Below are 14,786 nucleotides of genomic sequence, written 5' to 3' on the forward strand. Positions count from 1 at the left end.
CCGTGGATATGTAGATAGAAATGGCTGATTCAAAGTAAAAAACATAATGGTTCATTATGTATGGTCTTTATACACCACTGAAAACATAGTGATGGATCTTATATTGAATTTGTGTCAATAGATCCCCAGAAATATTACACACTGAACCTTTAAGTCATATACAGCTCCAATAATAAGCGATAATTAAACAGTAAAATAAGATTGCCTATCTGATATCTGACTGTGGGCTGATATCTGAAATACAAACAGCAACGTAGGAGTAAAACTAAACTCCAAACCTTATAGAAACAGTTAGAAGCTACAAAAGTGCTGAGAGTTGAACATAGAGACCTTTAAAAACAGTGCATTCTCTTGTCCTCTTCAGAGCCGCATGTGTTAAGCCACCTGTTTAGCACAAGTCACAGCTTCGAATTGATGGAGGTCTGTCCTGCTGCCAAACAGGGCCTCAACAGCGTGGGGTCGACAACAGGTTAGAAACCCACGTAATCAAGGCTTGTGGCTTGGTGCAGTCAAAGTGGGCTTTACTGGGACTGCTCCATATACATAAAGGCGGGCCCTCTGGGGTTATCAAAAAGCATGCACACATAGCAATGTCGTCTAAATCCAGACCCACATCACAAACAAATCTCTTAAAAAAATTACCATATATTTGAATCAATACCTCCCCTACTCAGCCTCACAAAGGTTTTTTTTTTTTTTTTTTTACCATGGATATTGTTTTGGATTTCATTACTTGGCACAGGTGTTCATGATATTATGTCCACCCCCTGCGCTCCAGGGGAGGACAAGATATCATAAAATGCAGAAAAATAGATGTCAGATTGGAAGTCTGGTTTAAAGAGGCTGCCTAGATGACATCTAGTTTGAGCTCACTGCTCCAACACACCATCATGCCTTTGTTGTTGTGTCTGTCCTCGAATAGCTGCAACCAGTCGCATACATATTGTATGTTTGTGGGGCTGAGATGGAGATGAAATACCACACCCTGACTAGAAGAATACCATCCACTGGGAAAACAAGCATCCCTGCTGTGCATTCTTATTCTTTCTCTGGTTTTCTTGCTTACAGTAAAAGGCCTTGAACAGTCTGTGTCACTGCTGCTCTTGTAAAACCTGCCAGTGCAGCGACTCACAGACCAGAGGGTTTCATCCACAAGGCACATTCACTGAGCCTCTAACACTCCCTGTGTGGCACTCTCTTTACCCCCATCCCCCTGCCCCCATAACCTTTGCCAAACTATCACACCCCTTTGGGGAACATCCACGGGCCTGTCAGCTCAGATTTGAGTCAACAAATCAACAAAACCAGACATGTGGAGCTGCTCAGTGGCCAGTATTGGAGGTCTCATGTTGTACTGGACAGCTCTTGGGTGTAAACGTGTTTGCAACATTTATATAACCTCACTGCAGAACAAGAGCATTTATTTCTTTGTAAATAAAGATAAATCAGTTTGCCGCAGTGCACACATTTATTTTTACCCTGACAGTGATGGGTACGGTCACTGTTATTTGTTCTGTTTTCTCTTTAATTTCTCTACTTAAAATGCAGAGGGTATTTTTCCCTACCACAGCCTTTAAGAGTATTTCATGGACTTTGTTATTACGCATCTGCCCTGAGTTCTCTCTTTTTTTAAACGATAACATTCAGCTCCCATTTTCACACATTAAGGTGATTTGAAGAAAAACATCATGCCACTAATGTGTCTAACCAAGATCAGCTCTCTGAATCTGATGCATGTTTAAGCATCAAAAATATTCATTGTGACAGATATTTGTTGTCAATTCAGTATACATACATTTACTCCAAAGAGTACAAGAAAACCCTAGTCAGTCATGCTCCCTCATAATATCATCAGTTATTTCTGCAGCACCAGAAAAAGAAACACTCTCTCATTAGTGAGACTGGCTACTTTACATTGTGACACCAGCACTGTTACTGTTGAGGGTAGTTAGACATCATTTTCTTTAAACAAACTCGCCATGTTTAGTACAGTAGCACAGCGTGGGAAGCTCCCTGTTTACTTACTAAAGACTCATGTTATATTTGCATCCCTATTTGCCTCCACATTAGACCAGTAATCTTCCTGGGGTCCATACAGTAAATAATTGTATTCACCATCAGTTTGTAACACAGTTCCTAAATAAAATACATGGAAACAAAATCAGAGCTAAAAAAATAAAAATGCAACTGTTAGGTAAAAAACAAATGAACAACGCATCAACAAATACCAAATAAATTTACCAAATAATTGGACAATACATTCACTTCTGGTTGGGCATGGATGCAATACTGTTTAATTACTTCAAATGGCATTGTTTTATGCAGCTCAGTATCCTGGGAATTACCACCATGTTGGATGATTCCTCCACCTCACAATTGACCCTTCTCTAAGCCACACCCCGAATACGCAGCTGGCCAATCACAGCGCAGTATAGGTCTCGCTCTAACTGAGCGGATGCGCTCCATTGACTCTAATTCAAAAATAGTTGTTTTCTAGCTTTTTTTGGCTGTATTTTTCTAAGACATGGTCAAACACTGTTCCTGGGGCACTTGTAATAGTTACAGTTGCTAACCAGAGAGGTTGACGGGAGAAGTACAATTTATTCTCTTTCCAAAACCTAAAATAAATCCAGAAATGTCGGCCATGGATCGTTCCTAATGTAATGTTAGTTAGCTAACGCTAGCTAACTTCCTGCTGAATGTAAAATAAAAAGTCCTACTGTTCTGCTTTTTAATGAATGTAATAATGAATAGAGGCCTTCCAAGTTTTACAGGAACAGTGTTGTTGTCGTTCATATCGTTGTCTCAGTCGTCAGGGGGATGCGGTGGTTCACTTGTACTGTGTGATCGGTAGGCTTTAGCTTCTATCTTTCATTTTTTTCACGTCAGTTTGAGTCAGTTTGACAGCCTGAATACAACTTTCAAATGTACTGCAACTGCAAAACTCCGGGGACATCTCTGGGGAGTGCAGTAATAGACAGTGGCAGCGCCGACAGTGTGTCGGACTTAGCAACAGTAACTAAGGAGGGCGGGGCTTAGCGAAGGGTCAATTTAAAGCCCTCCTCCAGCCAGTTTTAACTGCCGTTTTTGGTGAACGTTCTTTCTCAAACAGAGAATGGGGGTGTGGTTAATATTCGGACGTAATACATTACCATGACAACCAAAAACTGACTGGCTGGAGTGTTCACTAACGATATGCTGTGTTAACATCACTACACTGTAAAGTTTAGTGCACTTTACTGTCTGGCAGGAGTAGCTATTACTTACCCATAATAGAAACTAATGTGCGAGTATCAGCTGTTATCAATCATACAGCCAATGGTCCTGTCACGCACTGCACATGATAACTACCCTCCGCCGGTGCATTGGTAAAACGGCCGTCAGTAAAATGCATGTTGCAGACTGTATATAAGACAGATGAAAATGTGACGCGTTTTCTGCCATCTGTCCTCCAACACTGCACGCACAAATGCCATGATGAAAATGAACAGCAGGAGGAGGAAACTAAAAACTAAAATGAAGACCCTCTATGTTAGCAAACTTTCTGCAATAACTATGCTAGCTAACTACACCTGGCTAACTACAACTTAGTTAACTTAGCTAACTAAACTAGAAAGACAAACCAACAATCAGACACAGAGAGACGTCCCTACTGAAAGTTCTAAGTAAATTACATGATAAATTGGTTAGCTAGCTCACAACGATGTTTATCGGTTTGATGCTCTGACTTAACAAGGCATGATGGCGTGACAGTTTTTTAACTAGGCATGACAGTGCGCCTGCGAAAGCTTGTAGAATGACGTATGACTTATGAAATTACTATAGTCATACGTCACAACCCCGTTTTAACAACTAAGCAACTTTTGCAACTTTGAGCACAAAATTAAGCCATTTGGCAAAAAATATTTGGCAAACTATGTGGGTAATTGTAAGGAAATGACTCAGAAAAATATGAAATATCATAGAAATGTCAAAATACACTGGAGGGGGGCTTTAATGCCAACGTTCAGTTCCAATGTAGATAGCAGGAAATACTGTATATGTTGTGTACCGATGTAGAAAATTAGTGTGTGTGAGGGCGATGTAGTGAATGTACATCTACCACATCTGACTTTGCATCCTGTCACAGACCTTTAAATTTAACATTGCATTTTTATTAATTGTTACCACCATTTCTGATAAATACGGCATCTCTCATGTAGAGATTTTGAAGAAAGTGGCACATTTTTAAAACATTGGCAGTGGCATGATTATATGATCCATTTGTGTTATTGTTTTAAAAAATCCTAATGAACAGTTTCATTAGAGCTGCAGCTAGCAACTGTTTTCATTATCAATTAATCTGAAAACTGCTAAAAGTTCCCATCACACTATCCTAGAATTACAAGGTGACATCATCAAATGTCTTTTTGCCTGAAAAATGACTTAAATGATTAATCAATCAGCAATACATTGATTTTCCAAACATTTGCCATAATGTGATATATTAATAAAGGAAAATGTTTATAAATATCTTTAAATTGACATCATTCAGGGAAAAAAAGGTCAGTATCATTTTATTGGTCAGAGAAAAGAAAATCTTGTGACTTGGCTTGTGACAGCTACGCAGTAGGCATTAAGCACACAAAATATATACACAGCATTTTATTTAATAAAAATAAAAAGTAAACAAAGGGAGCAGCAATTCTACAAAATGCAGAATGTACAGATGGAGAGTATGGTTAGTGTGAGTAGAAAAATTAAATATTATAAATATAAGTGTGGAAGTGCCTATGAAAGGGTACATTTAAAATGTGCACATACACATATAATTACATGGAAATGACCAGAGCAAAAGTAATGTACCACTTCATTCTCTGATACAGTTTAGCAGTGGAGGCTATGTAAATGTATGTTTGGTTGGTTTTATGATCTAGGACAACTAAGCAATGTTTACCTGAGAGGGATGTGTACAGTAATGGTGGGTAAACTTTTTCTGCTGTGCCCCTTTTGCAGATAGTTATTTTTGCACACAGACCATGTATTTAATTAGGTCATATTTGTAAATGTAGGTATACCTGAAAATACAGCGGCCCTCATAAACTCTAGCAAGGTGGATTGAAGGTTACAGCTAACAATCTGTTGCTCATATTACTAATGCTGATACAGTGTGGACAATGAAATACTAGTTGCTTTGGCCTCTTTTTGTAAAATATGGCAGAAAGAATAGAGGACACATCCATATGTTGGAAGATTGACGTCTCCAAGGTAATTATTGTTATTTTGTTTGTTCTCAGGAATGTCAAGGTCATCTGGTTTGTCTGGAAGGAAACTAACCATCATTAGTGGAGCATGTACGTGCAGTGATGCATTGCATTGTTACTCTTTTGACGTTTGCACTCAGTGCTTGTTTGCATGTAGATTTAACAGGCATGTGTTTGTCATTTAGGAATATGAAAGTTTATACTGGGCAATTATGGAGTTCATTAATTTGCTGTTGAATTTTGCAGTATCAGTCTTGCAATATTTTGATGACAGACATCAACACAGACCACTGCTTTTGACTTGCAGGAATCTATGTGTGTTGACAGTTTAAATTGTTAAGCAAGAATTGCTGATTTGAAGGCAGACACATTCTTGTAAAAAATGCTGCTGTGAAACGGAGAAGCAGTGTTACAAGCTGGAGGTATCTCACTCTGGCTCGGTGCCTGGTCCTGACCCTTTGACTCGAAAAATTTGGAGAATTTCTTTGATGTTGCCAACAGCAATATCGTCACTGCTGAGCATGTGGGTGTAGGATTGGAGCAAGTTCTCTCTAATTTATCTTGTCACTCCTCCATCCTCTGGGGGTGTTTATGATCTAACAGAAAAACACTCAACCTATCTGCAAACAACAGAACAACAAGCTTCCAGTTTCTGTCACTCACTTTTGGCTCACTCTATTGCTTGTCATGTCTTTCTGGTTCAGCTTCAATTCCAGGCATCTTACCCTTACTTGAATGTAAATTTTGTACTAAAACTGCTGAAGATACCCACTTAAATTGAGCGCTGAGACCTCATATTAATATTTTACAAAGAAAGAGGGCTGTAATCGCTTGGGATCTCTTGGGAATGATTACAGCAACCAGTGACTGTGCTAATGTACGTATGGGCACGGGTCCTTTAAAGCTGAAAGATAAGCAAAATGATACTGGTGCAGCAGGTTTCTAACATTGTTTAGCTATAGCTGGATTGAAGATGTAACTCTTGAGTACACATGTCAAGATCAATATGATTGTTCACTATGAATACACTGCGCTGGTTCAATTATACTAGCTTCATATTCATTATATTCAGTATTTCATTCAAAAGATCCATGCAGAATAACAAAGCAAAAGTCTCTACATTCAGTTAGTCAGTTATTGCTGCACAGTTGCAATATGTAATATGTGTGCAGTTGTAATAGGGAGTATACTGTATGAAGAGAACAGCAAAGATAAAAATGGAGAAGGCTATTAAACATTTTGTGAGTTGTTGAAATGTCTGCTACACAGTTACATGCTGGACGTGATGAATATAGCGCCATCAAAGAAGGTCCTTCAAGCCATGCAAGCACAATCATGGTATTACAGCTAATGTAATTTAGATCAAGTGTGAGCGGAGAGCCTTAGTCAATGTGGCTTAGTGCTGTGCAGCCCAGGGCACCGATCACACTGAATGCAGGCCAGGGTTAACAATCATCCATGAATGCTAAGCTGCTCAAAGTATTCCTTCAGATGTTAAGTATTAGCCTCTGGTCTTTTTCCCTTCTCCTTTAACTTTTGCTCTTTTCCACGCTAACCCCTGATGCATACAGTGGCCCATTAAGACCAAAAGGCTAATGTCCATCTGGTGCTAAATAGAGATCTTTTGACCGTTGCCCATAAGGAATAGCATGATATGAATGGCAATACTTTCTGTCTGGGAACAGTATTTATAGACGGCTGTGCTCTGTAGACACAATAACAATTCACAGTTGGCCCTTGCCTCGTGCACACCAGATTGTTTTTTTAGCTTTTGGCAAACAAACGCTCTGCTGAGCTTAATGTGACTCAACATGGCAAGTTCAATGTGGTAATACTTAGTTCTCCCAAAGGCTATGCAAACATGCAATTATTGCATTGTAGTTTATATGATTAATTCTGTCTAAACTGTGAAGCTACATAGTGTTGAAACACTTAGAAACACAATTTGAAGTTGCTTTTTTAACAACTCAAACAGCAGGAACAGAGAAGTTTCAAAACACTTTGTTGTGTCTTTTAAACCAAGAAACGTTATATAATCAGACTGACTCTTGCACTGTTGCTATGTAACTGACGGATCAATTTTCAGTTTGCATGAGATTTAAAACGCCATTCACGTTCTCTTGATCATGAAACAAGCTTCACTGGAGCATTTGGATGATTCGTTGAGGCTTTTACGAACCTTAAAATACTATCAAAACACAAAAAGATGGTGTGTTTGTGAGCCGTAGCCATAAAATAAATATAGTCATCCGTAAAATCAAACCTCTGTAAAATCATCTTTCTAAGCTGTGATTTAATCTGACAAGTTGACTGAACTCATTCTCATTTACTGGAACTGTGTGGGAGAACAAATCCGTAGAGACCTGAGCCTTACACAATATATACATTAACTCACTTTTACCCTTCGAGCAGCATATAGATACACTGACAAATGCTGTGGGAGTTTTGACAGTGTTCAGCTGCAGCTAAGTTTCCACTAAGTGGTGTAAGGGTTTTATACACTTTCCTTAACAGTGCACTGACCCTGCAGTACTTTGCGAAAACTTAATTTTACTGATCGAGGCAAACCATCTTGTATTTTATTCTACATTTTTCATATAGTTATAAATGGCAGCCACACTGATTTGAAGTCAAGACAGGCGGCAAAGTGTCAGACACATAGCCAAGATGATCCTGCGATGAACCTTGACCCAGCAGAGAGGAAGGTCCTGTCTTGGAGTGCGAGATGCTGTGGATTTGAGAAATAATAAACAAACACAAGCAGAGAGAGAGAGACACAGTGACCCATTCATTAGTGAAGCTGACCCTGCAGGGACAAAGAAGCTGTTCATTAAATAGACACTCAAGGCCTCGTCAGAGATCAGGCTCTCACCCCTACAGTGACGATGTCACACTCCACATATATTGTTCAAAGCAATGGTCCCCGTATGGCACCCGGGGACTCCTGGGAGACCCGTTGAGAGCTCCATGGGGGCCAACAACTCATTTTATTATTATTTCCTTCAAGTTAGCAAAAGTGCCTACAGAATTTTCCTTCTCTTGTTGGTGATCTTCATTAGCACCGGTTTTACAGCATGTGAAAGTGACTGAAACCTTGACTTCGGCATTTCTTTTAAAATAAAGAAAAATTCTCTTGTATTGTGAAAGAAGAAGTGAAAGTAGAAGTTTGAGTAGGAATATAATGTCCATATTATATATAGACATTATATTGTCTATTGTCTGTGGCTTGGTCATTGACTTCTATAATAAGAAGACAATGTATAATAATATTTTAATTAATAATACCATTTAAAGGTTTGCTCATGATTCATCAGCAATTGGTTAAAGTATTCTGTACTTACCAGAACATTTATTTAGGGTTGCTATACATTCCAAAAATTAATAATGTTCTTGTTTTATACTGTATTGTGCTGTCAGCACATTTTCCTCCTTTATACATTTATAATCATAGCAGGTCATCTGGGTAACTCTTCTATTTCCTGTACGCGAGCCACAGTCCTCTTGTGTTTTTCACTGCGCTTCTCATCCCTTGCTATTGCAACAGAAAAATACAGCACAAACACGTTGACAGAAGTCGCTGCTCCAGACATGCATGAATTTTTAATTTGCCTTTTAAAGCAAATATTATTTTTTTTAAAAGCAACTCCAACAGGTTTTCAGCTTACAAAGATCTACCAAATTTAATGTTCTTGACACTCCCTTTTAAGTGGAATACCTTGTTCATATGTTTTGTCCGATGAGTTATGCTGCGCTTAAATGCTGAGTAATTATTCTACCAAGAATTTCCCAATCACAGATGCAAATCACAAACTCCTCAAAAGCATTTTTACAGCAGTGATACCCTCCACCAATTGCTAGTCACAATGTCACGTGGGTGATGTGGACGTACAGTTGGATAAATAGAGGTTGTGGTTTTTAAATAATAAATAAAATGGAGAATCAATTAAGACAAAATTGTAATGGACCTACATGGTGGAGATACAGTAAAAGGTAAATGAAGCATACATACTGTACACTCACCCTCCACAAGTAAAATAATTAAGATTCACACCTTGACATTGTTAAATCATTGTCACATGTGTCAATCAGACACATCAAAATGATCAGTTAATTTTCTCATACCTGTGTCTATATAGTGTCGTAGGACTGGAGCCAATCCCAGCACACTTTTATTGAACAGCAGAGTACATCGTGGACAAGTCATCCGTCTGAAATACATACATATATGTGACACTTTAGTGATTTTTTTGTCTTTCTAGACAGCATTTATAAAGGTGTTCTTACCTTACTCACTTTTGATTGACAGTGTGCAGTCTGTTTTACATGAAATCCGACTCAAGTATTTAAATTCTCCAGAGGTTATCAGTAAATTCACTACCTGCTATAATAATGAGCAGACACAGAAAGGATATTCAGATTTAGATTGCACAGGTCTGAGCTCTATTCATGCAAGCTTCCTCAAGAACATGTGCACATGCTTAGAAATGTCTAGTTTCACAAAGATGTCAATTTGGATACTTGGTTTTTTAATTTGTTGTCTTGATTTGGTTTTACTGCAAAATAACGTGAATGCAAACAATAAAAGTACTGGCCTTATAGTGCGAATGATTTAGCTGGAAAACCCAAGCCAACTTCAGATGACCATGTCAAAAGAATATTATTTAAGAGGTCTGATGTACAGTAGAGTGACAGTTATTGATAATTCTGTAATACTTTCTGCTAAACCAAATGTAATAAATGGAGGTGAAACAGAGTTTGTTTTCAGAATGTCAAATGGCGCTGTCAGACTGCATGCAATATTGAAAAGTTAGCTTTAGGCTATTGGGGTTTGCATTGATTTACATTCAGAGAAGAAAGGCCATGTTTCAGTTTGTGTGTAAATAGTGTGGCAAACAGTGCAATTTGACATGAAACATGTCATAGGAGATTCGAAACAGAATAAGATGCATCATTAAAGAGGACAAGATACAGATTACAGCAGACTCTTACTGTGTGTGCTTAGACCAGGTAGGTTTAATATGGCCAAGCTTTGCAATCTTTATTCGTTGAGAACCTGTTTTATTCCTCATCCTGAGCTGGAGGAGTTTAGTTGTGAGAGCACTGCCATAGATTTGTCTTGGAAAAGATAACATCTACCTGGGATGGATTAGATTTAGGTGGGAGGTGTTTTACTTTAGTACCTGAGAATCTGTCTGATTATACTGCATTTTAGATTTTGAATTGAACATTTTCTCCACTGCATTTTCTTTCTCCGCCTGAAAACTCAATATCAGCTCTGGAGATAACATTCCCTGTCTTTATCAGTCTGTATTGTGAAGGCAAAACCTCCCAGTCGCCTTTTTTCTATTATTGGATTAAAAATAAACATCACATAGATTTTTTTTAAACTCAGACAAACACCTGAGAAGGTTCGTCTTGGGAATACTAAATGTATTGAAATGTACTGAACCTCTTACCCTCTTGTTCTGTTCTTAATACCAGTGTGTCTAAAAACTACAAGCTATAGATGCCCAGCAAACCTTGAAATCACTTGGTGATCGGACATTGGTTGAGTGTGCTCATAACCTTGAGGAGTAAACCATCCATTTAGTGTGTGTGTGTGTGTGTGTGTGTGTGTGTGAATAAACTCACGTTGACTGAAGACAGATCCTGTCAGCTTTTTGAGAGAGATCAGAGACAAAGCAACAAGCAGCCTCATCAGAGGCACTCATTGTCGGAAATGTGCTCCTGATTTTCTTCCAGGCATGATTTTTAACTCTGCATGGACATGGGTCAACATGAGCTGCTCTCACATTGACTGCCCATTACCCACTAAGGGTCCAATCAGCCCCAGGCCACATGCTAATATAATCAATTACCTAAGAGGTTAATGTGAGGTGAAAAGTGAAGCTGCCCAATTAGTTTGATTTCTTCTTCCTTGTGATATCAATATCCTTTGGATAACACAGTGAGAGCTCCTGAGGCACCCTGCTTTAATTAGTGTTTTTCAATTTGCTTGAGGTACCAGCTGAGTTGGGCTGACTGGTTTAAGACAGTTTTCATGGTGTCAGGAGAAACACAAAATTAAGCCGTGCATTCTCTATTCAATTCTATACTAGCTTTCAGTCATACACTGAAAAGTAATACAGGGCAAACCAGAAAGAGTGTGACTGAAAGCCTAAATGTAATAAAATCGTCTGTACAGATCGTAGCGTCTGGAAGCTGTTCTTTGTTTTAAATTACAATGTTATATTTAATTTTTTTTAGCCAAGTGAGCAGGACAGCTTTTTCAGCTTTCTGTTTTTTCATACAAGAGAGGTATACCAAAAGCAGCAACACACAAATACAAAACAAACATAATACTGTGTATCAGCATGGTGCTGATAGGGTTGTACATGAACATTAAATTATCTGAGCACGATGCTATGAACAAGTAACCGGTATCACAAAACATTTCCGCTGTTAAAGGGTGAAGTCAGTGTTATCCCAAATTTCTCTTATTGTCAGCAAATCCAATGAAAAGACCAAAACTAACGAGTTTTATATCCTATAACACGTTTCTGTTGCCTACTGGTTCCTAATGAAGATGTGAAAATAGGACACAACAAATATATAGTTTCAATGTTTTTAAAAAGGTTTGGCAATTTCTTAAAACAGCTGGGAACTAGTTTTTAGCAAAGTTCTCTCAAACAGGGTTGTATAGCTCATTTGTTGGACTGTTTTCAGCAGTAGATTAGTTTTCAGGCTAATTCAGTAGATTAGCCCCATCCTTCATGGCTGCTGTAAGAAGCCCTGTTCATGAGCCAAGTATTGCCAATATTTTAATATATAATTAAAACAAATGTATGATTATTTATGATGATGTATAATTATATGACTACCTCTTCACTACCCCAGTCCTGTTCTAGGACTGTTTGCTGGATCTCTGCTGTTAGTAAGTGAGGATAAGGGGAGGCTTTGCCAGAAACTTGTGTTCGTTTTATTGATGTTTGTGGCAATTCCTGCTGGTTGCCAATAGAGTTTGATAAATGCCATAGATTACTCACTGCCCCAGTAAATTGGCTTTCAGACACTTTACTTTGATCACCTATAATCTCCACTGTTACACATTGTATTTGCTAATCATCCCCCGGCACCCCTGTAGCACTCAGACAGTTTTTACCATGCACTAAGAACTGTTGTGTCTGACCCAAGTGTAGCGCAAAACAAGGTGACAGATTATTTTTACTGAATATTTTTTGCACTCACACATCATTTGCCGTGGGTTGCCAACAGCTTTTCAACACATTTCACATCAAGGACCACATTAGAGGAGTCTGTGAATTTACTGTGTCATCCTTGAAGATGCATTATATGCTTTTCCTCAGTTGATAACAAGCTAAAGTAAACTCTCTGTCTTTCTTTGGCATTAGACGGTTTAAAGTGTAGGGTTTGACAAATTGATGCTTGCATAAAATGGATTTCTGTTTTAAAGGCACACAGCGAGTTTCCAAATGGCGTCTTTGATCTCCATTGATGATTACTAATGTAACTACAGGATGTTTGTTAATTCTACACTTCCAATCAATTCAAAGCCTGTGCAATTATGCCTTGTTTTATTTTTAAATTATCCTTAACTTAACAGCACACTCTAATACAATGTCTCAATGTTCATCATTACTGTGATAAGATGAGACCAAATATGTTTTCTCCTTCCCTGAGAAGTATCTTGATTGTGCTTTATGTGATAAAGCAATTTTACTGTTGAGGTTTCTTACAGTATTTCATACTGGCCTCCTTGGCGTTACATAATATGTCATATTGTAATTTGAGCCTCTTCATTTGTTTCCCAGGTCCATGGGGAAGATGCATGGGCAGCGAATGTGGCCCAGGTGGCAGCCAAAGCCGGGCTGTCTGGTGTGCCCATGTGGAGGGCTGGACAACGCTTCACACCAACTGTGACCAGAGCCAGCGTCCTTCCAACCAGAGAAACTGTTTCCGTGTGTGCGACTGGCACAAGGACCTTTATGACTGGAAACTGGGTGCCTGGAATGAGTGCGTGCCAGTTTCAGCAAGGACCTTTGGGGCCCCACGGCCGTTCACATGCAGTGGAGGCGAAGAGGGCATTCAGACCCGGGAGGTGGGCTGCATACTGAAGTCAGACGGGTCTCCAGCAGAGGATGCCATCTGTGAGTACTTTGAGCCCAAGCCTCGCCTGGAGCAGGCATGTTTGATCCCTTGCCCCCAGGATTGTGTAGTTTCTGAGTATTCGCCATGGACATCCTGCTCCAAAACATGTGGAACAGGCCTCAGGAACAGGGTCCGTAGTGTCCTGGTTCCTCCACTTTTTGGAGGCTCGGTTTGTCCCAACCTAACAGAGTTCCAGTCTTGTAAACCGGGGCATTGTACAGGTCCAGAGGGCATGTACAGTCTCAGGGTTGGACCGTGGAACCCTTGCACGCTCCCACAGACACGGACTGCACGCCAAGTTAAGCGCAGGAAAGGTAAAGGCCAGGGCCTCAGGGAGAGAGCAGGAGTCAAAGATCCAGAGACCAGGGAGCTTATCCAGAAGAAACGAACCAGGAATCGCCTTAACCGGCAAGAGAGTCCATTTTGGGACATCCAGGTGGGCTACCAGACTCGGGAAGTGACCTGCATACATAGGAATGGGAGCACTGTGGGACGCAAGTAAGTGGCAACATTTTTACGTTACTGAACTATTTTATTTTCCCTTGGCACTATCATTTGCTCCTTCAGTTTTCTTGCTTAGGCAACAGTGAAAGATCTGTGAGACATTTTTGTTTTTGTGTCATTTTAAAATAATGCAATTATTTACCATATTACAGGCATTTAGCAGAGGTACAGTAATGTATTTCATCAATATGTCTGTCTAATTTCAGCATGGATTGTCAATATTTCTATCCATCTATATGTTTTTGTCAACAAATAAACGTCTCCTTTTTTTTGTACCTTTGATGTTTAGGTGTACTGGTCCTTACACACAATGCCAGATTTGTCCTTCAGTTTTCTTCTCCATGCCTGGAGTTGACACATAGGGGAGGATGTTTATCAGCTGTGTCTTTGTCACTGTCGTGCTGTCAGAGCAAGGAGGCACAACTACCACAGTGTGTTTGATGTCAACTTCCGAGGAAAGCAAACCATTTTATGACATGTGATCAATCTTAGCCACGACTTTGTAGCACTTTTCAAAACAAGGCAATTTTCTGTTTTTTGTCCTCTCAATGGATGTGTAATCATATGTTCCAAGAAAAGTGAACAAGTCGAGTCTCACTCAAAATGTCACCGGTAAAATATTTTTCTTGCTAAACCATGAAGTCAAATTGCTGTATGTAAAATTACATATTTGTAGATAATGAAATATTTGCGCATCATAGTACACATATGTGGATTGTTTTCTGTGGGTTACAAATATTAAGGTCCAATAAAATCTTCCATAGAAAAGAAAATTGAAAGCCATCAAAGAATCATTAGTTGAATTGGTCATTAAATTATGACTTCACTGGACACTATTATCCAAAATACATGCCGTAACTATATGAGTGCTTCCATTTATGGTGTTGGTAA

General features: G+C 39.1%; 1 protein-coding gene across 1 annotated transcript in view; it reads left to right on the forward strand.

Moving 5' to 3' along the window:
• The window catches only part of LOC123968777 (thrombospondin type-1 domain-containing protein 7A), a 218,003-nt gene that overhangs the window by 92,993 nt on the left and 110,224 nt on the right, over window positions 1-14,786 (forward strand). The window contains exon 3 of the mRNA XM_046045711.1: window positions 13,055-13,889. Within this exon, the coding sequence (XP_045901667.1) occupies window positions 13,072-13,889 (818 nt within the window). The 5' untranslated portion in view covers window positions 13,055-13,071. The remainder of the gene's footprint in view (window positions 1-13,054; window positions 13,890-14,786) is intronic.

This window comes from Micropterus dolomieu, linkage group LG03, assembly GCF_021292245.1.
Source record: "Micropterus dolomieu isolate WLL.071019.BEF.003 ecotype Adirondacks linkage group LG03, ASM2129224v1, whole genome shotgun sequence".
Lineage (NCBI taxonomy): Eukaryota > Metazoa > Chordata > Actinopteri > Centrarchiformes > Centrarchidae > Micropterus > Micropterus dolomieu.